The 27,430-nt window shown below is 38.3% G+C and overlaps 1 protein-coding gene across 4 annotated transcripts in view; it reads right to left on the bottom strand.

Annotated features, from left to right (window-relative positions):
• Positions 1 to 27,430, bottom strand: part of PLD1 (phospholipase D1) — a 191,914-nt gene that overhangs the window by 15,072 nt on the left and 149,412 nt on the right. For 3 of the 4 annotated variants that reach the window (XM_032847937.1, XM_032847941.1, XM_032847938.1), the window contains 3 exons: positions 25,903 to 25,991; positions 13,464 to 13,577; positions 11,237 to 11,286 (listed from right to left, as the gene is read on the bottom strand). In XM_032847937.1, the coding sequence (XP_032703828.1) occupies positions 11,237 to 11,286; positions 13,464 to 13,577; positions 25,903 to 25,991 (253 nt within the window). Of the gene's footprint in view, positions 1 to 5,441; positions 5,593 to 11,236; positions 11,287 to 13,463; positions 13,578 to 25,902; positions 25,992 to 27,430 lie in introns of all 4 variants that reach the window. The other variant, XR_004381472.1, reaches the window with a different exon arrangement.

Below are 27,430 nucleotides of genomic sequence, written 5' to 3' on the forward strand. Positions count from 1 at the left end.
TATAGAATATCTTCAGTACTGTTTAACGTTGCCTTGGAGGTATCAGCCAACTCATTTAGACAAGAAAAATCACATAAGGAAAACCAGTTCCATTTCCAGATAATATGATCATATCCTTGGGGAATCAAAGATAAAACTATCTCATAATAGGATGTGAATTAGCATACAGAAATCAATAGCCTTCATACACATAAGCAATAACCATTTAGAGGTTAAAATCAGACAAAACGTTATTTATGATGGCAGCAAAAAAGTAAAACACAGATAAACAATAAACTTACCAATAGATGTGCAAAAATTTTATGAAGGAAAGAAACGCTATCAAAAGACACGAGAAGAGACTTGAACAAATGAAAAGACATCCCTTGTTCTGGGATAGAATGATTCAACATCAAAAAGATGCCAACTTTCTGCATGTTAATTTATAAATTTAATATAATCTCAGTGAAATACCACCATGTTTTTGTGGAGTTAGAAAACTTGACATTATAGTTCATGTGGAAAAATAAACATCCAAGAATGGCTATGAAAAAAAACTGGAAAAGAAAAGCACTGAGGAGGGCATTAGCTCTATCTGATATTAACACATACTACAAAGGCTGTATAATTAGAACAGTGCTGCACCAGCACATAAACAGACAACTAAACTACTGAATAGTATAGAAAGCCAAGAAAGAGACCCAGGCACATACAAAAATTTTGCATATGATAAAAGTAGCATCTCAAATGACAATGACTTTCACATAAAGGCCCTAGGACTTTTAAATAAAAGATGCTAGTATCATTGCATAGCTATTTGAAAAATTACATGCATATCTCATACCAATCAAAGGAATAAACTCCAAATGAATCAGAGACCAGAATGCAAGCATATGAAATGACACAAGTGTTAGAAGAGAAAACAGAGTAAATTAAACCCGAATATTAGGAAGGCTTTAACTATCGATAGGCAATAAAAGAAAAATATCAATAACTTTGCCTAGATTTTAAAGAAACACATGACACAAAGTACCACACACACACAAAAAGAGACAAACAACAAAGTGGGAGAAAGCATTCGCAGTGTATGTCACAGATAAAGAGCTTAGAGTCCAAACCTATAAAGAAATCTCAAAATCTTGATAAAAAGAATGGGCAGAAGACATAAATGGACAATTCACACACATGAAAAGATATTTGAAAGATATTTTTTCTCACTCATAACAGAAATGCAAAACTACACTGAGAAACCATTTCTTACCTACGGTGCCAGCAAAAAAATAACATTCTGTCAGTGAGACTGGGTTGAAGCAGGCTCTTTCATACACTGATTGTGAGAAACCAAATTGGTACAAATTCTCGGGGTGGGGGGAGGAGTTTGGCAATATCTAACAAAAAGTATATTTAAAAAATTTTTTTTTTATCATGATAAAGTGCACTCCTTTATTGCCTTTACGGATTTCCTGCATCCCCCCACCCACCTCCCCTCTGGTAACCATCAGTTTGTTCTCAATAGTTAAGAGTCTATTTCTTGGTTTGTCTCTCTTTTTTCCCTTTGCTTGTTTGCTTTGTTTCTTAAATTCCACATATGAGTGAAATCATATGGTATTTTTCTCTGACTGACTTATTTCGCTTAGCATTAGCAATCCCACCCTAGAAATTTACCCTATACACTTCCAACTAATAAGAATATATATGCACAAGGTTATTCATTGCATAACTGTAACCGAAAAATACTGAAAATATTTCAAACACCCATACGGAGGGGAACGATTGAACTGAGTATGGCAAATCTCTACATGGAAGACCATGCAGATGTAAAAAAGGAATGAAGAGCTCTATGAATGGATAGATGAGAAATATCATATACATATATCTGTAAGAATAATCTAGAAACTGGCTACCAATAGTGGATGTGATGGAATAGATTAGAAAAAATGGGTGCGGAGGAAACTGACAAAAGGTTTAGGAACTGACACTTACTGATATACGCCATTTTTACAATTCTGACTATTGAAAGTATACTGCACACACTCAAAAAAATTTGAGAAAGATATAGAAAAAAGCCCCTCAAAAATGGAATACAAATGGAAGGAACTGAACCCAACTATATTTCAAATTAATAACATAATCCAAGTAAATTTTGAACACTGACTTTTGAGTATATACCCTTAGGCTAAAGACAAAAAGAACTGTAAACAAATACTGAATTCTAGTGAGTAGATTTGTTTTTCAGAATGGTATGGGCCCGCAATTCTAAAACTATTTTCTGTATATTCTAGGATAGAGGAAATAAATGCATATATTATAGATACTAGGAGGTGAGAAAAAGGAGTCATAAAAACAGAGAGAGGACTAGAAGGAGTTCTGTGGTGTGGGATTGGAACTAGAAGCATTAATACAGAGGCAGACAGATGGGTAAATAGATGTATCGATGGGTGATAGGTAATGTGGGCTAGGCCTTAAAGCAGTGATATCCCAGGAGCCATGATCATATCTAGCACCTGGATTTTGGTTCCTAAATGTCATTTCCACTAGAAGAAACTGGGTTTCTTGGTTGATTCTAGGGCTAGTGCAGGGAATATACAGTCTGAGTGTGGAACTCTTCTTGTGCTTCTAAGAAAAAAGGCTGATATGGGAACATATCAAAAGCACAGAGAAGCCAACTTATAAAGGTGCTCACTGGCCAAACCTGTGCAAGCTAGGCATTACACTTATACTCACTGAAAAAAATAAGAATCCATGAGTCCATACCAATTCAAATACATAAATATGCCAATGGGGAAGAAGAAGGGAAACTTTCCTTACAGTAGAATTCCAAATAAGAAATTGAGAAGTAGTAAATATAGGAGAAATGATGAGATTTTAAAAATGAGCATTTGGCAACTATCATAGTAGTAATACTAGAATACTAGAATCATTACATAGAAGTAATACTAGTAATTGATTCAGGTAAGAATCATGAACGTATGCTAAAATCAGCGGGTGAATGTTTGATGAAAAATAGGATATTTATATAGACTGAAAGTATTTTCCTTCAAAATATTATGACAAAAGGAGAATTAGTAATTTTGGGGGGGTGCGGGGACCTGGCAGATACCACATTCACTAAATGATCAGAGTTACAATCAGTAATGCAGCCAATCAGTCTCATGTTTCTCCTGATACGATGCACAAAGAAGAACCCATCACTTCTGTGATATTCCTAGTCAAAATGCCTGAATCTACTCATGAGGAAACAGTAGATAAAGCCAAACTGAAGACTATTTTACAAAATAACTAGTGTGTCCTCTTCAAATATATCAAGATCACAAAAGTACCCCCACCCTCCATTTTAAAAAAAGATTGAGGGATTATTATTAAAGGAAAATGAAGACGTATGACAACCAAATTGCAACACGTGACTGCTGAGTGTCTCCTGGACAAGGAAGAAATATTTCCCCCCTTTTGCCATAAAGGACATTAGTAACACAACTGGAAAAATTTCAATAAGGTCTACAAACAAGATAATATTATTATACCAATGCTAACTTCATTAATTTTGACTATTGAACTATAGCTGCTTTTTAAAATGTCTTGCTTTTTCCAGAAACACACACTCAAGTCTTTACAGATAAATGGGCATTGTGTGACTTATTCCCAAATGGTTCATATGGGAAAAACCCACCTATCTGTCTATGTATCTATTCTAGGAATGATAAAGTAAAGAAGGTAAAAGGTTAACATTTTGGAAATCAGGTGAAGAGTGTATGGCAGTTCTAGAATCCCTTCTATAAGTCTGAAATTATTATTATTATTTTTAAAAAGATTTATTTATTTGAGAGAAAGTGTGAGAGAGAGCATGAGTGCTAAGAGCTGGGGCAGAGGGCAGAGGGAAAGAATCTTATGCAGACTCCCTACTGAGTGTGGAGTCCAAGGCAGGGCTTGATCCCACGTCCCTGAGATCATGACCTGAACTGAAAGTAAGAGCCAGACACTGAACTGACCGAGCCATCCAGACGTCCCAAGTCTGAAAGTATTTTAAAACAATTTTAAAAAAAGATTAGTGATGCTGACTAGCTAAGCACCCTGAAGGTTTAAGACATGTAATAATCTGTAATTTTCTAGGGCACGGATCTGTGCCATTCCATAGTACGGAGAATATCAACAATATATCCACTAGCTGGACAGCTTGACAGTCCACATCCGTACCTACTTCCCATCCATCCTCGCCTTTGAAATAACTCCTATGAAGTGATTAAAAAGAAAAACAACTTTCTTTGTGAAAAATGCCCCTCACAAAAGAAGAAAGCTAAAGGTTAGTAACAATAAGATCTGGGTCCTAGCCAGAAAGTGGACAGTTTGGATGAAAGCATAGCTTGTCAAGTGCAGTGGGGGTACCCATCCAAGATGTGAATGCTTCCACCAGAAAAGCAGAAAAAGCAAAGTGAGAAGCTATTTTGGCCAGTACCGTATTCTGTGAAGAAAGGTGGCTCAACAGGTAATAGATACAAAGTTGGCAATGTTAACTTGAGGTGTGAGGATATACTGAGGAAACCAGTGCCTTCTGAAGAATGGAAGAGAATGCCAGGAGCGTGCAGAAGCAGTGATATAAAGCCATTACTGGAAAAGCATCAGGAGGTTTCCCAATTATATGTCATGGAGGTATCTGAGAACCTGAAAGTGTATACAGACCCCTAGGACATATCTGTCAGGAACATGGTGCACATATACCCCAAAAGATGGGAATTTAGTACAACAGACTCTTGATATTTACAAGGAAATTTAGTGAAAAGACTTCAAGAGCTGTTACAGATGTTGTTACTTAAAAAGTTGTAGCACTTTGTATAGGTATGTTTCTACATCCTGACTGAAAACCTCTAGACCTTGTGCTAAATTATACTCAATTGGCTGTTGAAGTACCATAATTCACAAAAATTATAAAAATGAGAGAGAAATACTTTAAACACTAAATCCCTAAAGATTGGTGTATATGATAATTGCAGTCCACTAATAGCTGCTGGTTTTCTTTTCAGGAATTTCAGCATATTCATAGCAGAAGTTCTGTTATTTCTACAGAATTGAAATAGTAGAGAACTACAGTTCTCTATCCAATTAGGAGTTAGCTATTTTATGTATTTAAAACCCACTACACATTTACAAAAACAAAACCAACAATATAACACTGTACCTCAGAAAGGGGCATTATGTAATTAATCTGTTCTTTATGTTTAGAGTATGAACATTTTTCCCACTGTGATGCCTGATTTTGACTTGTTCCCAGGGTGCTTGGAAATCTTTTCATAAAAGGGCTTCACATTGAAATTACTTCTTGTGTTAAAATCCAATTTTCCCCCTGAATAGGCAAAGACAGGCAAAGGGTCCAGAGCCAAAGGAATGCTTTATAATAAGCTCAGGCATTTTTATGGTTGAGAAACTAAATAATAGGCTTGTTCTGAGTTTTTGTTCTCCTAGAGCCTCACCTTTGCATTTTTGCTAGTCACTGTCACCACTGAATGGCTTTCCTGATTTTGTTTTTGTCAGTACTTCTTTTGGAGACTTATTCATTATCATCTTCATTTTAAACCATTAGAAACAGAGACAGTAATAATGCTCTGGTAAATCTTCTCTGTCCTAGATGCAATTAGATACAACTTCTGAAAGTATTTATTATGGGTGATATACATATCTCATGTCTAAAGTTGTTTCTAGAGAGTTGACTGAGCAGCCCATTAGTGAAAAATTATTAAACATTCAAACACAGACACACACACATGCACGGTATATATTTTAAATTATTATGTACTTAAAGCTTAGTTATTTGGAAAGTTTCCAAATCATTTGTAAATCTACATACCAGAAAATTCACCCCTTTAAAATGTACAATTCAGTGATTTTGTTTTTTTTTTTTTTAGTACATTCACAAAGCTGTGCTTTCATCACCACTACTTAATTTTAAGACATTGGTATTACATCAAAAAGAAATGCCATACCCATTAGGAGTCACTCCCCACTCTATCCAGACCCTAGCAATGACTAATTTACTGTCTTGACTCTACCGATTTACCTACTAAAAACATTTCATAAAAATGGAATTATATGTGACCTTTTATATCTGGCTTCTTTTTATTTACCATGATATTTGCAAGCTTCATCCATGTTGTAGCATGTAACAGTACATTCCTTTTTATATATAAGTAATATTCCATTGTATGGATATAAACACTGTGTTTCTACATTCATCAGGTAATGGATACTTGGGTTGTTTCAAGTTTTTCACTATTATGAATAATGCTATTGTAAACATTCATGTGCAAGTTTTTGTGTGAACATATGTTTTCAGTTCTTTTCAGTATATACTATGGAGCAGAACTGCTGGGTTACATGGTGACTCTATGTTTAATTTATAGGAAACCACCAACTGCTTTCCAGAGAGCCTGTACTATTTTTTTAAAGTTTTCATTTAAATTCCAGTTAGTTAACATATAGTGTAATATTAGTTTCAGGTGTATAATATAGTGATTTGACACTTCCATACAACACTATGCTCATCACAAGTGTCATCCTTAATCCCCATAACCTATCTCCCCCATTCTCCATTCACCTCCCCTCTGGTAACCATCAGTTAGCTCTCTACAGTTAAGAGTTTGTTTCTTGGTTTGACTCTCTTTTTTCCTTTTGCTCATTGGTTTTGTTTCTTATATTCCACATGAGTGAAATCATATGGTATTTGTCTTTCTATGAGTTATTATACTTAGCATTATACTCTCTAGGTCCATTCATGTCACTGCAAATGGCAAGGTTTCATTATTTTTTATGGCTTAGTAATATTCCTGTGTGTGTGTATGTGTGTGTGTACACATACCACATTTTCTTTATCCATTCATCAGTTGATGGATAGTTGGGCTCTTTCCATAATTTGGCTATTGTAGATAATGCTGCTATAAACATTAGGGTGCATGTTTCCCTTTAAATTAGTATTCTTGTATTCTTTGGGTAAATACCTAAGTAGTGCAATTGCTGGATCATAGGGTAGTTCTATTTTTAACTTTCCGAAGAACCTCCATACTCCTTTGTAGATTGGCTGCATTGGTTTGCATTCTCCAACAGTGCAAGAGGGTTCCCCTTTTTCTACATCCTCACCAACATCTGTTGTTTCTTGTGTTGTGGTGTGATGTGGTATCTCATAGTTTTGACTTGTATTTATATTACTAGATTCAGTTTAGTAATACTTCACTGAGGTAGTTTGTGTCTGTATCCATAAGAGATATTGGCCTGTAGCTTTCTTCTCTTATAATGACTTCAGATTTGATACTAAGGTAATACTGGTCTCAAAGGATGGGCTGGAAGTATTTCCTTCTCCCTTTTTGTGAGGAAAAGGTTTATGAGTAATTGGTGCTCTTTTGTGGATGGTAGAATTCACCCACAAAGCCATCTGAGTCTGGGCTTTTCTTTGTAGGAAGACTCTCGATTACTCAATTTCTGTGCTTATTATAAGTCTATTCAAGGTTTCAGTTTCTTCTAGAGTCAATTTTGATAGTTTATGTCTTTCTAGGAATTTGTCCATCTTATCTAGGTTAACTAATTTGTTGACACATAACTCTATGTAGTGTTCTTTTATCCTCCTTTTTTTGTAATTTGAGTTTTCTCTGTTTTTGTACTTGGTCAGTATAGCTAAAGGGTTGTCAGTTTTGTCAATCTTTTCAAAAAACCAGTGTATGTTTTCATAATTTTATTGTTCTTCCATTCTCTCATTTATATCCCCTCTGATCTGTATTATTTCCTTCATTCTGCTATCTTTGAGTTTAATTTGTTCTTCTTTTTCCAATTTCTTAAGGTATAGGGTTTGGTTATTGATTTGAGATCTTTCTTTTTTCTTAATTTTTTTTAAAAGAAAGACTTTAGTTATTTATTTGACACAGAGAGAACAAGCAGGCAGAGCTACAGGCAGAGGGAGAAGCAGGCTCCCTGCTGAGCAAGGAGCCTGACATGGGACTCGATCCCAGGACCCTGGGATTATGACCTGAGCCAAAGGCAGATGCATAACTGAGTAAGCCACCCAGGAACCCCTGCTTTCACTATATTTTAAAAGTAATTTCATTAGCGGTTTTCCTGGGTATTACAATCTAGTTTGGATTACCATCATAGCTCCATTTCCTTCCCCTTCTCTTATGCTATTAACATCATACAAATTAGATCTTTAAAAATTATATACCCATCAACACAGATTTATAATTACTGCTCTGGTTAGCTGTCTTTTAATTTTGATTGGAGGAAAAAAATTTAGAAAAGGAAAATATATCTATACTGTCTTTTTAATTTACCTAAGTAGTTGTCATTGTGCTTTTTGTTTCTCTGTGAAGATTCCAGTTTCTTCCCAGTAACTTTTCATTTCTGCCTGAGAGCTCCCTTTAGCATTTCTTGTAGGGAAGGTCTGCTAGTGATAAATTCTGTTTTTGCTTATCTGAAAATGCCTTAATTTCTCCTTCATTTTTGAAGGATAGTTTTGCTGGACACAGAGTTCTTGGTTGATAGTCTTTTCTTCCAGCACTTTGAATAGGTCATCACCGTACACTCAGAACTCCATGGTTTCTGATGAGAAATTGGCTATTAATCTTACAGAGGATGATGTGTGTTTGATTATTTGCTTCTTTTGCTGCTTTCAAGATTCTTTTTATCTTTGTCTTTGGATAGTCTGATTATGATGTGGTCTGGTATGGATTCCTGTATCTTTGTTGGATTTTGTTGAACATTATGGATGTATAGATTCATATTTCCCATTAATTTTGGGAAGTTTTCAGCCATTTTTAAAAAAAGATTTTATTTATTTGAGAGAGAGAGGAGAGAGAGAGAGAATGAGTGTGGGGAAGGGCAGAGGGGGAGGAAGAGGGAGAGAGAACCTCCAGTAGATTCCCAGCTGTGCATGGGAGCTGCTGCAGGGCTCGATCTCATGACCCTGAGATCATGACCAGAGCCAAGACCAAGTTGGATGCTTAACCGACTGATCTGCCCAGGTGCCCCTCAGTCATTATTTCTTTAAATATCCTATTTACACTTTTCTCTCCTTTCTTTTTAGGACTCCCATTATGTATACGTTGCTATGTTCGATGGTGTTTCACAGGTTTCCAAAGCTCTGTTGATTTGTCTTCTTTTTTTCCTATCTGTTCCTCAGGCTATCTAATTTCAATTGCTCTGTCTTCAGGTTTGTTGATTTTTCTGCCTACTCCAGTCTACCACTAAACTCCTCTATTATACATTTTATTTCAGTTATTATACCTTTCAACTCCAGAATTTATAATTGGCTCCTTCTCCCCTAAAAAAGAAATTTTATAGAAACATTTTAATAAAAAATATTCTATTTTTTTTAACATTTTCTATTTGGAAAGAAATTGTTTCTTTGTTCTCTTTAGTTTTTTAGCTGTTACTTCCTTTAGTTGTTTAGCTGTTACTTCCTTTAGTTCTTTGAACATAGTTAAACTGTACTATAATCACACAGTTACAGTAGGTCTTTTAAAGTCATTTAAACAGTCAGGTCACATTATGACACTTCCCTGAGAACTTCCAGAGGATGGGAGCTTCAAACCCATGGCTCCTCTGAGAGCTGATAGGCTGCTGGTTTTCATAGTGATGAAGAGATTGATTTTCAAGGCTACTGTAGAACTGAGGAGAGGGTAAGGGGAATATGGCAAATTAAAATGCCACAAAGATTTTGCCATCCTTCTTCTTCTTCTTTTTTTTTTTTTTAAACAAACATTCCTCAGAGTGTTATAAGCCTTTGGTTAATTCCCAGAGTTCTAAAAAAGTTGATTTTAACCATCTCTGTCAGTGTTTTTGTTGCTTTTATGTGAAGTGGATTTTTGGATATCCTTACTATGCCTTCCTGCTGATGTCCCAATTCTTTATTTTTAAGTGAAAAATATACATACATGGAAGGACTAATATTCTCTCCCACACTCTTTTAAAAAAAAAAGATTTATTTATTTGAAAGAGAGTGTGAGAAGGGGGAGGCAGGAGGAGAAGGAGAGGGAGAATCCTCAAGCAGACTCCCACTGAGCATGGAGCATGATGTGGGGCTCAATTCTAGGACTCCAAGATTACAATCTGAGCTGAAATCAACAGTTGGCTGCTTAACTGACTGAGCCACCCAGATGCCCCTCTCCCCACATTCTGATACATCATGATCTCTTGCCTACGACCAGTCTCCCTCTATTTTGCTTACCAATGGTAGGTGAATCTTTGCATAAAGCACCATATTAATAGGTTCACTCCAGGGAACAGAGACTTCCACCAATTTATCTTTTTCAGGATAAAATCTAGTTCTTTTTAAATATGGCCCTCAAGTCTGCATAATCCATATCCATTATCAAGAACCGACTATGTGCTGAACTTAGTATCGGGAGATATAGATAAGTAAATCCATAGTTATAATATCTGGTAGGTGGGAACTATGTAGAAGGTCAATTAAGAAGATATCTGAGAGGTGCCTGGGTGATTCAGTTGGTTGAGCATCTGACTTTGGGTCACATCATGATCCCAGAACCCTGGGATCAAGTCCCACATAGGACTCCCTGCTCAAAAGGGCATCTGCTTCTCCCTCTCCCTCTGCCCCTCTTCCCACTCATGCTTGTGCTCTCTTTTTCTCTATCTCAAATAAATAAATAAAATCTTAAAAAAAAAGATAACTGAGAAAGATTCTTTGAAAATACAAAGAACTACAGAAGTGAAAGGTATTACTGTGAGCTTCTTTCTGATTTATTTACCTCTAAGTATAATGCCGTCAAAGATTTAGTCTAAAATAAACGAAATAAATAAATAAAATCAGTTTTCTTCCCTAAATATAAGACAGTACTGTGACAACATTGGGAATTCTGCATAACTAACAAGTGTGAAGACCTGTTGGCCTTGCATCATTTGTGCCCTCAGCTTTAAAGCAGAAATGACACCTGTCCTGCTTACTTCCCAGGGCTGTGGTGAAGGACCGCAGAAGACACATGGAGGGTCCTTGTGAAGTTCCTTACAAATCTCATTTGTTATCAAAATAATTAGTATAAATAAATAATAATAAAAATACCCTTACTTTTTATAACCTACACATCTGAAGTTGTGGCATCTTCATCTGAACTTTGCTTTGGGCAATGTAATAAGTAACTTGTCTCAGTTAAACACTTCGTGGCCTACCTTTTGTGAATGGGGTGTCACAATCACACTGTGAAAACATCAGTGATTAGGGATATGGCACCAAAAACGACCATGGGGGAAAATAAAAGCTGTTACTTACGCTTTGCTTTTAGCTGGCCAAGGATGGAATTTTCTCCTCTGCACATGGTCCTGAACACACGTAAAGGAAAGAAATGATTATGGAGGCTTCAAAGGAACCCATCTCAACTGCAATATCTGTGAAGCATCATCCTACCCCCAGTAAAAACAGAGCAAGCGCTTTTATGAGAAGTTGCTACATGGATTTTTAAGAAGCTAAAAAAAAGCCCACCTGGATATCACTTTTGTAATATTACTGATGGGACAAGATAGTTGTTTTGAGGTAGGGAAATGGAAAAGTCATAAAATTGATGTTAGATTTCAGAAAGAGGTGCTATTTTAAAATGATGGGCTATGAATGAACTTTCCCTCTTAGAAAATTCAGTGACAGCAAAGATAAATTTAGAATACCTCAATAAGTGAAAGCACTTACAGACTCACGTTTCTTTCAGAGGTGTTTAAAAGGGCAAACACTTAGCAGAATAATTGCAGAACTAAACTCTATACCAAGGCAAATGCCTTGAAAAGTGAAAAACAAGAGTTTCAGATAACTGACTCTGCTAATGATTTTGTTTCTCACCACTCTGATAATAGTCAATGAATTATAAAGACTGACAAAACAAAAAAAAAATTCTATGCTCCATCTGCTTGCTCTGTAAAAAGTAATTAAAAATACAGTTTCACTTGGGAAATACTGATATTCTTAAAGATGATGCCAGCAAATAGAGATGTTTTTGCATAATAAAAGGTTAGAATTTTAGTTGCTGAACAAAAGCCAAGCATGTTATTTCACGCAGCTGGTTCAAACCCAAGAAAATAGTCATAGAAAATAATTACAATTGACAATATTCCAAAAATAATATTAGAATGGCAAATGAAGTGGATAAAATCCAATTAAACATTATGTCAGTGCCTTAAATACATGAAAAGCTTTGTTTGTCATGTTATAAATCAGATAATATTAGAAGTGGGCAAATCTTCAATCAAAGAATATAGACCAAAGCATAAAGTTTTCTCATACTGTAACCAGGCAAAATTACCCAAGAAAAAACTTAAAAAAAAAATCTTTACTTGAGATCCTGACAAACAGGCATACCTCAAAAAGTAAAAAAATGAGAGGATTAAAAAAAAAAAAAAAGACCACCATATCTGCTTTACACACTGGGAGTTCTGTGTAAGGGCTCCTTAGTCCCTCCTTAGTCCCTCCCCAACAAAAAGATTTGGTTAGAAAGGTGGGAATCTACAGATGGTTCTGAAAGATAAGGGACAGTAAAAGAAAATATCCAGGTTCTTGTCCTTGCTTTGACTTAGAACAAGTGTGATTCTGAGCAGAGCTCTTTGGTATCTCAGGTCACAGTGCTTGTTACTGGGAGCTGGGATTCATGCCCAAACCTGTCCACTTACCTCTTCACTGCCATTCTCTTTCCCAGCTAAGGGACCCAGAGAGAATGTTAGAGGACCATCACTGTCTACACCTCCTCTCTACGTCTGCTCACCAGACAAAGCTCCCAACCCCCCTCCTAATGCTCTACTGGCCAAGTCTGAAGCTTCACAGGTTTTTTGTGAGTGAATATGGCAATTCTGCTTTTTAGAATATTGAGAACAGGATTTCATACTTTCCTTTAAATTTTACAAAGCTGTGGCAGAGAAAGCAGAATTAAAATCCCAGGAGCTAGGAAAGAACCTTCATACTTCATTTATTGGCAAAGGTTATCATTACCAACCTTGCTGAAAACCTTGCTACCTAAAGAATCATAAACAAACACATAGAAAATCATACTACTTTAAGCATTTAATTTTTTTCTTCAAGGACTATGGAAAGCTCAATAACTATGTGGTGGCTTCAAGATAATTTCTGAACCAATATTACATATATTATTATGTGTATATGTGTGTGTGAGATATATATATATATATGTATATATGTATATATATATATATATATATAGTCCTTGTCTCCCTTTATAAGATATATGTATATGAATGCCTTGTGGATAGGCAATGAATATAAAAGATTTACATTTCAGTTCTTTTTATATTTGCCATGTGTTCTAGGCCCGCCATTTACAATTTTAGGCTCTATTTGAATTTTATCAACTAGTAAACAGGCCAAGATCCAAAAGTAAAAGAAAGCGTTCATCTGTTCACCACTCCCTGAATAGATGTAGAGAAACATTTCCATTCGTTTCACCAGCTTACGTGCGTGACTGATAGAAAGCTGAGAAGAGCCTACTTTAGAGCTCTGGCACCTGTAGTTGAAGTGCATGATTGCCTGCAGGGCGTTTCCTCCTCCCGTGGAGATGTCGCCTTCAAATCCTGGCAGCAGCGGTATCACCACATACACCCGGTATCTCTGGCTTTCCCTACAAAAGTCAGATGCAGAGCCATTCACCAAAAAATGACAGGCAGATCACGTGGTTTCAGAGATTGAGCTAATGGCTTCCTCTAATAGATTCTATCCCATTTCAGGGCTTGGACGGTGCTGCTGGATTGGAGGCCAGAAGCTGCTATCCAGGTAACACTTCATAACAACCTAAAAGAAATAAGCTGAACTTGGCAGTAGAATGGGGAACCCTGCTCACTATCTCTCTGCAGCATAATTCTCCCGAGGACAGAATCCACTGTAAGCAACCCGTGCTTGGATCCCATGGAAGGTGGGGTGGGGGGTTATAACAAAGTTTTGAAAAAGATGTCATGGTAATAGTTTTATATCTAACACGCTGTATCCACGAGTGCCTTGCTCAAAGCCCAGCAGTTAACAGTCATTCAGTTAATGACTGTTGAGTCAGTGAGTTCCCACAGCCTAGATCTGAGGGGCAGAAGACATGCTGGTCCCAGTTCACTTTCCAATGCAGAAATCATCATTGCTTAGAAATTGCGATTCGTCTCTGAAAACTGGTTCTGCTACAAAAGAATTTCGTATCTGGGCCCTTCAAGAATTCTGAGTGACTGATGATTTTTTAAATCCTCTACACATGAAACCCAACATTTCTTGGCCCCCTATTCCAGTGGATTGAAGACAGCCTTTGAAAGAAAATCCTTTGAGTAGCCTTTGTTAACTCAATGATGTAACAAATAGAAGAAGGTGGTGGGGCTACTTACTTTGGTCTCCATTCAGAAAGGTAAGCGTTTAGAGAATTATGTTCAAATGGGTATCACTATTGGGAGGCACAGCTGTTAAAAGTCCCTGTCTTTCTTTATAAGCTACACAAGAGGGAGGGGAAAGCTGCGAATGACTGTGCTATCTATGTGGTCAAGAAATCTTGTCCATAGATGGGAGTGATCCATGGTCTCACAAAGATGCTGCTACTTAAACTCTTCTTATACTTAATTTCTGAGGATCACTTTCTTCTAAACAACTACCTTTCTCTTTCACATGAATATTACTCCTCCTCTCTGAGGGGTCAGATTTCATGAGAGTGTGTCCGAACACCAATGTCTGTATCAGGGCACGTGGCCAGTGAAGTTCAGGGAGGAAATGGCCAGCACCACGAGTATAGAGGCCCGTGAGCCTAACTGCCAGGCTAAGGAACAAGGCGTCTGAATTAGGTTGTTGCAATGGCATGAATTAATCACTAGATGGCAAACATAGTTTGAGTTGGAAAAATGAATTAAAAAAAAAAAAAATGTAAACTCTTCCAAGTTCTCTGCCTGATAAGGGTAAGAGGCTCACATCCTTAAATGGCAAACAAGACAGTGGGGAGAGAAGAACAGAAAGAATACCTAAGCGATTTCCCTGTTACCAGCATTTAAAAGCCCAAATGAGTTACAGACACTTAGAAATGGGCACCATCTGGCCTCAATTGCCCTTCCAGAATCGCCTTCCCATAGGATCTTCCCAGACCCACAGCCCAGTGCCAGACTACTGCCCTTTGCTCACTGGTGTCCCTACCTACCAAGGAAGCTTGGTCGTCTGCCCTCTGAGTCTAGAATACCCCCTGCTGCTCACAGAACCCCACTTCCCCTTCCAGGGCGGCTGAAAGGCACCTTCCTCGGTCAAACCATCCTGAATCTTCCAGTTAAAGCTGGTTTGCTCCTGCCTCTATCCTCCCGTGGCTCAGGGCAGGCAGGTCTATGCAGCGTTGTTTTTGCTTTACACAATAGTTAACACACAGATCTGCTGCCTAGGCTCCGGGGATAAGCCCTTCTGAAACCCAGGACATGTGTCCCCATATCTTTCTACTTTGGGCAGTGCCCGATGGAGGATCCTTGTACACAGGATGCACGCAGTACTGTCTGCTTTGGGAGAATGGGGTCAGGTTGGAAGCAGGTTTGTTTCTGGGAAGCCACTGGTAGAGAAGAGATGAAGCTGCAAAAGTTAAAATTAAGTTTTTCTTTAAATTCCATGTTATTTGATTTTTTATTGTGGTACAATGTAACACAAAATTGGCCATCTTAACCATTTTTAAGTGTACCGTTCAGTGGTATTAATTCCATTCATATATTTTGCAACCGTCATGATATCTACTTCTACAACTTTTTCTAAACAGAAACTCCTTGATAGTTAAGCAAAAACACCTATATTTTCCCTCCCTCCAACCCCCGTAACCTCTCATCTACTTTGTGTCTCTGTGAATTCGCCATTGTAGATATTTCATCTAAGTGGAATCATACAGCATTTGTCCTTTTCGTGTTTGACTTATTCCACTTAGAATAATGTCCTCAAGACTCATCCATGTATCAGAAATTCCTTCCTCCTTGTGACTGAATAATACTGCATTGTAGGTGTAACCCCATGTTATTTTATCCAGTCGTCTATTGACGGGCAGCTGGGTTGTCTCCACCTTTTGGCTACTGTGAATCACGTTGCAGTGAACGCTGGTGTATGGAACCTCTGTCCCTGTTTGCAGTTCTTCTGGGTGTTAACCTAGGAATGGCACTGCTGGCTCATAGGTTTATTATAGATTTAGCCTTTTGAGGAATCACCAATTAACTTCTATTTCCTAGTAGGTAATCTATTGCTCAGAGTACAAAATTTAAGAAGTAGATTATATGATGAAAACAAAATTCTCTCTTTCCTTTGTCCCCAGGCACTATTTCTCCTCCCTGAGGGCAACTCCTATTACCTTCCATGTTCCTCCAGAAATAGTCTATGATTAAAAAAAAAAAAAAAAAATATATATATATATATATATACACACATATAGTATATATATGTGTATATATTTTATATATTAAATGTATATATATAATATTAATTGTATATATATAATATTAACATATTTTTTTCTTCTATGGAAATGTTAGAATAGTATAAGCACTTTTACAAATGTTATTTTTATCTGTATGTCTGTACCTTGTCCATTTTCTAACAAAGTGATACAGAATTCCACATCTTTACCATACTATTTAAAGCAGTTCTCTATTGATGGGTGTTTAAATTGTTTCTGATTTTTTACTATTTCAAAATACCTATTTTCTTATGGCTGCTGACCCATGTAAGTCATTTCTTCACAACTGTGAAACGTGAACACCACTTTGGAGTGATACTGATGGTCTTAAACACCAAGTGTTTGTGATTCTGTTTGTAAAAGATGGTTCCCTTTTAACACTGTTTTAGAAGAGCAGAAATGACCTCAAAACAGAGGCCTCTTATGTAGGAAACAGGAAGAATGTCCTATACAGATCTTCATCTTCAGATAAAATATTCTTGCAAATTCAGTCTGTAGGAATCAGAATGTCCATGTTTTCTGGTTCTCAGGACTCTGTTCGCTCCCTATTGAGGGCTTTGCCTTTTAACAATGCAGCAGTTCTTGAATTTCTTGAATGATGAAATTTTTAAACCGTCCGGCCGGTTAGCAGAAATGGCTTAGATTTCCACTGTTGTAGAAAAAGGGGCTCCTGAATCTCAAACCAGAAAATTGTGGCTGAGTTAAGCCAAGGAAGAGAAAAGTTGGGGGTTGGGGGTGCGGGTGATAGCCATCATTTTAGGGCAAGAACTGGAACCCCTAGTGGGCAGAATTCTTCATGATTTTAAAAACAAGCTAAGAGCGAGTGGGCTCCAGGCCTTCATCTGCAGACAAGCGCTTCATCCACGGCAGTTCAGAACAGTTTTACAAAATTGCTTCCTCAGGCTTTTTGTTAAAGTAAATTTTCTTTCAGACCTCACAGACTTACAGCAGTGCTGTGTCTAATATCTAAAAATTGGAAATCAGTGTCCAATAAAGGGGGGTGGTTAATTAAATTATGTTACAGTCACTCAAAGAGTGAGCATTTTGCAGCCATGAAAATGACCACCACTTACTGGCAAAATGCTGCTGGTACTGTGTTAAAACGGCCCTGATGCAAAGTTACAATTACAGAACAGTTACAGATGTGGCAGGCTGATACTACGAAATATGCAATCACTTTCCTCCTTAAATGCATTCCCTTCCCTCACCCTCTGCCTAAAGATACGAAGCAGACACTGTTCCCAGGTGGCATGCTCCCAGAGGAACCTGGGCACAAGAGAGCAACTTCTTAGACCTGGGGAACTGGGTAGAGATCCTCTGAGCTGAGTCAAGAGCGTAAAGACGCTGAGAGAGAGACTCAGTGCAGGGATTCTGATCTTCACTCTCAAGCAGAATTCCAGGGAGAACAGGACAGACCCCATCACCTTTCAACAGGACAGGATCTGAGTGTGAGACATAACGTTGCTTCCAAAGGAGCCCCCAAGAAAAGTCCAGCAGCCTACATGATGTGGCAACAACAGAGGAGAAGTGGAGGAAGGCAGGCCTGACAGGAGAAGGGGGAGGCCCCCATGTCACAGTAAGCCTATGCCAGAACAGGCCCAAGAGAGATCAGCACTGAAGGCTGGAAGTCTTCGCAAAGATCCAGGGCCCCTTACCATCCATACCAAGGATGGGGTGCGTCGGGGAGGGGAAGAGAGGAGAGGCTGGGCTGTGCCTGACTGACAGCATACGGAGCAGAAATAGCAAACAGCAAGAAATGGCTGAATTTGGCCACATTTAAGTGTGGACGTGACTAGACTAAATTTCCTTCTATTGTGTGGAAATGGGATTTGAAATAAAAACTCGGGCGAGCTATAGTAAAAGGAAATAAGAGACAACTCAACAGAAAAATATATGTATATTAATATGAACAAAAAAAGAAGTAAAAAGTGAGTTTTTAGGGTGGTGAGAGTATGGGACCTTTAATATTTTCCTTTTTTCTTATTGCTGAAATGTTGCCTGTATCTTTAAAAACAGCACTAATTCACCATGTAAATGGTCATGGCTTTCCTCTACACTATCCTCCTTGTTCTTCCCTCAGGAAAAACCTCTCCTCCTTCCCTCCCCTTCCCTCTTCATCATGAAGGGCTGTCAGGGGAAGTGGGGAGGCCTAGAGTGGGGTCTCAGGATCTGGACGAAGGCACCTGAGGAGCTTGCCCATGCTTCTCCAGTGAGGAGATGCTTTGTTTTTTGTGTTTTGTTGTTGTTGTTGTTGTTGCTGGTTTTTTTTGTTGTTGTTGTTGTTTTGGTTTTTTTTTGAGAATTTGGGATTCACAGAGCATTGCTATAAGCTCCAAGGGTGGATATAAATCCTATCATTGTAGATTTTGCAGCATGGAACACTGCCAGAACTAAGCAGAACTGTGCTTGGGGCAGAGTGTTCTTGTGGGGAGAGCTCTATACTGTAGTGGTATTGGTTCTTGAGAATTGGATCTGTAGCTTCTCAGTGGTTTGGGACATAACCCATTTTATTTTATGTTTGGCCAATCTTTAAAAGCACAGTATCCTTTTTCAGACTTCAGTTTTCCCGGCTGCAAAGGAGGGGGTTGTCTAAAACCAAGGCTAGTCCTCCAGAAATGCTGGCCCTATTCAGCAGTGACTTTGCATATCGTCTGTGCTGCGTTCTAGAGGACAGCACGATACATACTGGGCATGCACACTTGTGTCATTTTTCTGTGGGTTATCTTTTGGAGACACAAGCTCTTAAATGTAAGGATGCTGAAGTTTAGCCCAGCGCATTGAAAACTTCATTCTCGGCTTGATAAGCTATGTCAGTCAAGTTCCCCTATTGCCCCCAAGTAAGATCCTACAAAATGATTGCTGGCCTCTGCCCTGTGCTACTCTTTCACCTCTCAATCTTCTGAGATCACCATTTCTCTAATTTTTGGAATCAAACAAAAGCCATTAAGTGATCTAAATCAAAGGTCCTCCTCCCGTAATCTCATGTCATCTCTGCCCCAGGGTAACCTCTTCTCAGGGTGTTTTACAGAGCTTGGAGGTTGGCCCATAAGAAAAAAAAAATATGAACCCAGCAATTGGCACGCTCAATCTACATGTTTTTTGTTCTTTCTATTATAACCGTAGTTTAAATTTCTTTAAGACAATCCTTCTGAAACACGCCCAGCATGTCCTTTCAGCGTGGTACACAAATTATAGGATATGGTAATAACAGGAGGCAGATTTTTCTGTAAGCCAAGGAACTTCTTACCTATCAAGCAATTACTTTAAAAAAATAAAATGTTCATCTGATTTCTTCATTTTAAAATTAAAGTTATTTCTCATAGATTTCTGGGAGGCTTGCTATTAAAACATTTCTACTTCCCCTGAAATGAGGGCCACTTTGTAGCTGAGTGGTACAGGGCATAAGTTGAATTTCCTGAAGACGTGGTTTCAGTCTCAGTTCCACTCATCAATAGCTGTGTGACTCACGCTGGTTACCTAACCTCTCTGGGCTTCACAGCCTCATCTCTAGAATGGAAAAAATTGGGCATCCACTTCGTAAGGTAGGTGTGAGAATGAAACGAGGTAGTGCGTGTTAAGCAGCTCGAATGTGGAAAGACTCAAACTACTTGGTAACATGATTATTCAGTTTACAACCACTGATTTCAATGAGAAAACCTATACACCATCAAAGAATAATAAAGGAAAATGAATGCCTCAAATTAAAACAAATTAAAGTGAAGCTGAATTCATTTAATGCTACAGAATATCTTCTATTTTATTTTACACTGGGGGTGGGATGTTTATTGAATCAATAAGAAGAAGTCCAAGTACGGATTCCCAGGAGGAGAAGAAGGCAGCTACAGGCTTCTGGTAGGATACCCCGGGACAGTGTTTTCATACTGTGTCTCTGCTTGTCACAGGATGAACGAGCACCCGTGGTAGGAAACCAAAGTAAGTTTTGCTTATCCAGCATTTGCTATTAATAATTTAAACCAAGGCACATTAAACATCTCTTTAACTAAAACACTTGTTTCTATCATAGATATTAATTCTGAAATAGTTGATTTGAGTATTGTGCTTCTTTATTCCTTTATGCCATTCCCACACCTACTTTACGAAGTGGATGCCCAATTTTTCCCATTCTACAGATGAGGCTGTGAAGCCCAGAGAGGTTAGGTAACTGGCGTGAGTCACACAGCTATTGATGAGTGGAACTGAGACTGAAACCACGTCTTTAGGAATTCAACTTGTGCCCTGTACCACTCAGCTACAAAGTGGCCCTCATTTCAGGGGAAGTAGAAATGTTTTAATAGCAAGCCTCCCAGAAATCTATGAGAAATAACTTTAATTTTAAAATGAAGAAATCGGATGAACGCTTTATTTTTTTTAATTTATTCAAATTTACAGTAAGCCACCAGATTTCCAGAAGATGAATTTCCTGGAAATAACCTAATTATTTCTCACATGAACTGATGTGTTATGGTTTTAAAATGCTTTCACATTCATTCATGTGAGCTGGGTAGAACAGGTTATGATTTTCTCTTTCAGCCTGAGAAAACAGAGTGTCAGAAAGATCAACTGATAGGTTGAAAGGTCACATGCCCGTAAGTAACAGAGTTGAAAAGAACCTGTGTTGCCAGACACCTGGTCCCCAAATAATTCCGGATACCCCATGCCACCCATTCCCGGGCAAACCGCAAGCACCGTCTGGCACTGTTCTACAGTTAGAGGGAGCAGGAAGAATTTGAGCAATTTTCAAAACTGTGCATTTTTCAATGTAGTTTAGTATTAAAATGTGGAGGCATTAAACTGATGGCCTATTTTCATTGCATGTGTCAACTCTGTTGATAAGAATGCAAAATGGGCTCTCTCACTTCCTGTTTACCAAAGCAGCAGAATTATGTGTGGCAGGTTTCCAGAAGCAGAATTGTTTCATACTCAGAAATCATTTATTCATGGCACACTATGTTTTAAAATTTCTACCTGGATCAGTTGCTTCTCTTTCGCTTGGCTTATGCAAACATGGTATAAACCAGATGATCTCTTCTCCCTGGTCTCCAGTCAGATTTGAGTTGTCGAAGACGGGCTTCCAGTGGCTTGAGAGCTGGTCTCAATTCCAGCACAGTTTTCCTTATTAGAGGAGACCTTCTGTTTTCTGCATAGATTGCCACAGCGACTCTTGGTTCGCCATAGGATGAACAACGTTCTGAGGCTCTAGGTCATGGAGCAGAATGTGAAGTCTTTGCAAAAACCTGTTTCTGCAAAGCATTATGGCTGTTGAGAAGGAACCAGGAGGAAGTGAGGAAGGCAGAGGACTCACTTCAGGGAACTGGTGTTTCCTGGATTCCAGCACTGGCATAAAAATAAAGTCTCAGCCCAGTCGAGGGAGTTGGCCATTAAAAGACTCTGATCTTTCCAGGGTGGGGGGGACCTGGACGACAGCCTGTGTTCCTTGGTCAGGCCTGGCTGAATGCTGACTGTCATTTCCCTCCGTCTGCTTTGTGTAGATTCTATTCCTTTTCCAACAGCCAAAATTATACTTGTTGCTAGGCATGTGACATTGGCAGGGAAGCTCAGAGTCTCAGAAGAGTGGAGCACAGAAGAGTCAGTGAAGGAAGCAAGGGGGTGAACTTGGGCACGGCACTCGGTGGCCCTCAGTGAAAGGGGGATGGGCAGCATTGCCGGCCGGCTGCAGGATAAGCTCTTTACCCACCTCTCCCTTTGCTAAGAGCACAAGCTCACAGACTTGAAACTATCAAATGAAAACATATTTTACTGTTACAATGAACACAGGAGGTGAACAATAATGTGGGGCTAAAAGGAAGGGGGAAAAATGTAAAATATATTTCCAGGATACGTGTGTGTATCCATGAGAAATTTTATGTGTGATATACAGACCCTCTGAAATGTGACTGTCAAAAAAAGGGAGACGATGGAGAGATCAGAGCTAAACAACACAGTTCATTTGAAATTCAATGGACTCATTTCCCATTTTCTACAGAGTAGTTTTGAAATTGCATCTTTAATGTGCTCTCTGAACTTCCACGTGTGAGACACAGTCTGCAGCAGATGCTGGGGCTCCCGTGCTATCTCACCACAGATCCCTTTTCCTCTTAGAAGCAGCTCACGGGATCACTGGGAAATGTTCAATCAGAAAATATCGTAAAGTTCCTTCCAGCCCTGAAACAGTGTGATTTCAGAAGTCCAGATTTTTAAAGACAAATTAGGATGCTAAGGAAAAAATGTTCTTTCAGACTTCCAACCCTTTAAAAACAAGGGTTACAGGTAGTTATTAATGGATATACTACAGGGAACTAATAACTTGGATGAGTGAAACTGAGGTTCATCCTACTCTCCTTATTAGCTGATCACAGCCACCACATTCCTCATTTGCCGCTCAGCCCAGTGAGTTCATCTGTCTGCTTATTGGATTTCTGCAACTCATTTCAATTTCATGAAAAAAAAAATACTTTTTTGTCAAATGGGCTTTACAGATAAAGTGGATACTCCTGCATCAATGAAATTCAAGAGCTGACAGATAATTTAATTTTGTAAATTAGACTGGCATGATGCAAGAAATCTTTGCGTGTTATGTGTTATGTTTAACTGTAAACAAGACTGTTTTTGAGTCATCTTGGAAACAGATCCCTTGCTCACTTTCTTGAAAGAAGTATGTGAGAGGGCAAAAGATAGAGGTCACCTGGAAAAGCACAGATCATTATTAATACTTAGGACCACGCACGCTGTTCTCAGTGAGCACGGAGCAGTCTCGGCCATGCCCTGGAGTTACCGGTGGACCATTATGAAACACAAGTGCCTGGGCCCCACTCCAGGAAATTCTGACTCAGCAAGTCTGGATCAAGTCCAGCTCTCTGAATTTTTGTAAAAGTCCAATGATGAGGGGCGCCTGGGTGGCTCATTTGGTTGAGCGTCTGACTCTTGGTTTTGATTCGGGTCCTGATCTCACGGTCATGGGGTTGAGCTCTGAGTCGGGCTCTACACTGGGCATGGAGCCTGTTTAAGATTCTCCCTGCACCCTCTCTTTAAAATAATAAAACTTAAAAAAAAAAAAAAAGTCCAGTGGTGATTTTGATGTGTAGTAAAGGGCAAGATCTACCGTATACCTTGCAGGATGTGGTGGGTAATGTGACGTGCTACCTAAGTGCCCTGACCATGGGCTCAACTGCTGCGAGTGTTGACTGCTGACCACTCACAGTGAAGTCCTTCTCCAGGAATTGCCCTCCTTGCCCTCACACAAGGTCGTGCTTATTTCCTCAAGTCAGCCTGTACCTGATGACTGGTTGGGGGAGGACAACAAAGGCCCAACCCACTTGCTCCAAACTGTGGCAACCCTGCAGGGGTCTTAAATCCTACCTGTCAATGAACTCAAGTCATGTGGTATGGGGAGAGGCACTGGGTTGGAAGTCCAAAGGCTCGGGCTCAAAGCCATTTTTGCCTATTGCTGTTAGTGGCTTAGTCAAGTGACATCACCTCTCGAATCTAACATTTGTCTCCACAAATGGGGACAGCAATGATAATAATAACAGTAACAATCACAAGGACTACATGATACACTTTCAAGAGTAGTTGTGAAGGTTCAGTAAGAGTCTCAAAACTACTGATCATAAAAAATACTGGTAGTTACTGTTGTAAAATGTTCTTAGTTCTAAAAATCCCCACTATTATGTGTAAAAAAAAAAAAGATACTAAAGTGCCATGTGATGCTGGAAGTAAAACGATATTTTAATCCCCAAATGTGTATGTACTTAACATTTCCCACTGCATGTGTTCAAGGAATTTAAAAGGTAATGGTGTCGTTTATTTTGTTGCCTTTACACAGATCCAAAAGCAGCCATGAAAAGAAGTAGTCTGGACGGAAGGACAATTTGGTAGAGAAAGAACAGCCTTTTCAACAAGTGGTGTTGGTACAACTGTATATCCCCATGTAAAGGAATGAAATGGGGCCACTACCTCACACCATGTATGAGAAATAACTCAAGATGAATCAAAGACCTAAATGCAAGGCCTCAAACTATAAAATTCTTAGGAGAAAAGAAGTGTAAATCTTCATCATCTTGGATTAGGCAGTGATTTTGTGGCTATGGCACAAAGCTTAAGCAATAAAAGAAAAAACAGATAAACTGAACTTTACCAAAATTAAAAACTTTTGTGTTTCAAAAGATACTATCAAGAAAGTATTAAAGAAAACACCCTGAATAGGAGAAAATATTTGTAAGTCATAACTCTGAGATGATACTTGTATCCAAGCTATATAAAGAGCTCTTACAACTCAACAATAAAAAGCCTAATTAAAAATGGGCAAGAAATGTGAATATATAGCTCTCCAGAGATAATACATGAAATGGCCAATAAACAAACAAGCAAAAATGCTCAACATCATTAGTCATGAGGGAAATTCGAGTCCAAACCATAATGAGATATCATTTCAAACCCATTAGGATGGCTATAATCCAAAAGAGATAATAGTAAGTATTCACAATGATACAGAGATATTGGAGCCCTCATACATTAAAGGAATGTAAAATAGCATAGCTGTTTTTGAAAACCTTCGGGCAGCTTTTCAAAACATTAAACATAGATTACCCTGCAATTCTACCTCTAGAGTAATAAAACTAGGTCTGCATAAAAACTAACACAGAGTATTTATAGCAGCATCAATCATAATAGCCAAACATTGGAAATATCCCAAACATCTACCAACTGATGAATGGGTTAGGAGAATACAGTATACCCAGGAAATGGAATATTACCTGGCAATAAATATAAATGAAATACTGTTAACATCCTAGAACATAGGTGAGTCTTAGAAACATTAAGTGAAATAAGTCAGTCACAAAAGACCACATATTGTAGGATTCCATTTATATTAAATGCCCAGACTAGGCAAATCTATAGGGAAAGAAAGTAGATTTGCGGTTGCAAGAGGATAAAATAAGGAGAAGTAGATAGTGACTGTTAATAGACACAGGGTTCCTTCTAGGGTGATGAAAATGTTCTAAAACTGACTAGGGTTCAGTTGCACAACCCTGTGAATATGCTAGAAGTCACTGAATTGTACACTTTAAGTGGCTGGGTTGTATGGTATGTGAATTATATTTTAATAACATTGTTATTAAAAAATAATCCCATGCGCTGAAGAAGTAAGACAGAGGATAACAAGCATTTAAATATAACCCATGGAAAAATACGATGACTGTTTTGCTTTGATTTTTAAGTGAACACAGTTCACTGTCTGCCACTAAATAAATCAAATCACAACTCCAATGGCATGGGAAAGAGACTGGCCAGGAAAAAATAACTATGCCCTGGAAAAATTCCGATTGCTTAAAAAATGGACTCAAAACTCTCAGCAACTGAAATCAGATTGAAGGAACCGATAATCTACTGCTAGCTGAACCCAATTTATGCCTGCTAGGAAAAGACAGCATTATAACACGGGCTTTCCAAAGTCATTTTAGCAGTAAATGCAAGAACATTTGCAGTAACCACTCCTACCCAAATGCCAAACTGTTACCTGTGAGCTTTCAGTATCCTCTGTGCAATGGCATCACCAATCTTGTTGAACACAACTTTGTCATCAGCACAACTTATGAAAAACTGGTTCTATGAGAAAGAGAGTGACCATGTAAGTCTTTCTTATCTTAGTGGCATATAGTATATATATGGAAAATGTCCTCTATAACACTACACTGATACTTACCAAAAAACCGTTTCACATAGCCTACATGTTCTTATTACTAAAATCATTTATGAAAGCAAATGACAGAATAAAAGAAGCTTCATCTCAGTCTGCGCCTCACGCATTTCAAGGTAATGTCACATGTCATATCTCAGTCCAGTGGGAAGCTATGCTATTATTTCATCATGTGAGTTCTTTGTAGCTGACATCTTTAGGAAGGTAGAACATTCCAAATTTATCAGCAGAGACCCTAGGTTTATAAATTCATGTGTTGTGTAAATGCTCATGATTTCAAGTCCTATACTGGCGAACTTTCTGTCTCATGCTAAATTTACTTTTCTAATGGAGTAGATGGCAGAATCCTGGTCTAATATTCCCCACCCATTCTCCATCATTTCCTAGTATGTGCTTTTGCCTTGTCTCATTTGTTCGGGTCACTAATTATTTCTGAACTTCTATTTAAGTAGCTTCAACTTCACAAGTATGTTTCATACATATAAATAAACCAAGAAACTGGAAAAAAATGTTTTTCTTTTTTTCTTTAAGTAAACTTCACTCTTCATTGACCTCTTAAACACTATTTAAAACTCTTACTAAAAAACCCAGGTACAACGTTATTATCATAATGTTATAAAAGATGTAGCTGCTGCATAAAGGAATGCTAGTAATTAGGTACAAATATGATCACTACTACTTACTTCCATAGTTATAATACACCTGTAATTTATAAGTATAATCATCATAATCTTTTGTAATCATCCTAAAGAGACATAGAACAATGACTCAAACTGTGATTATCATCCCTTTGCCACATCATTATTTTTACGAGTTTACATGTTTTTACACTTAAGCGCATAAATCTCTAAACTGCCTCCATTAGACAACCTTACAGGAGACACTGCTCGGGAACTCATCTGAGAATGTGTCTTCCCTTCAGGCATCCAACAATAAACATTTCAGTGGCAACCAAACCATGTTTGTTTTCTGTATTCGTATTACAGAGAAGCTTCACATTCCTCAGCAGCTGCGAACACTCGTGGGCCACGTGGCACGGCCTGTTCTCCTCTTTTGGGGCAAGCAGGTTAGGTAGGTGCCAACCACGTAGCTCAGCTAGAGGCGGAAGAGCTAGGTCCGTGCCCACAGCCATGTGTATCCATATGGCATTCCAGAGCTCACTTAGGACTGTGGTAGCACGAATAAGGAAGGCTGACTTAATGCTACTAAAAAGAGATGAAGCAAAAGGACTCTGGGTAATGGATGAGGCAGCGGCTGACATCGTCTATTGTGATGGTATAACTGATGAAATTATAATACTAATTGTATTAGTACTGCAATGCTCCAGGCTTTGATAGAATTCTTTTCC

This window comes from Lontra canadensis, unplaced genomic scaffold (assembly GCF_010015895.1).
Source record: "Lontra canadensis isolate GAN:19392208 unplaced genomic scaffold, GSC_riverotter_1.0 scaffold196, whole genome shotgun sequence".
Lineage (NCBI taxonomy): Eukaryota > Metazoa > Chordata > Mammalia > Carnivora > Mustelidae > Lontra > Lontra canadensis.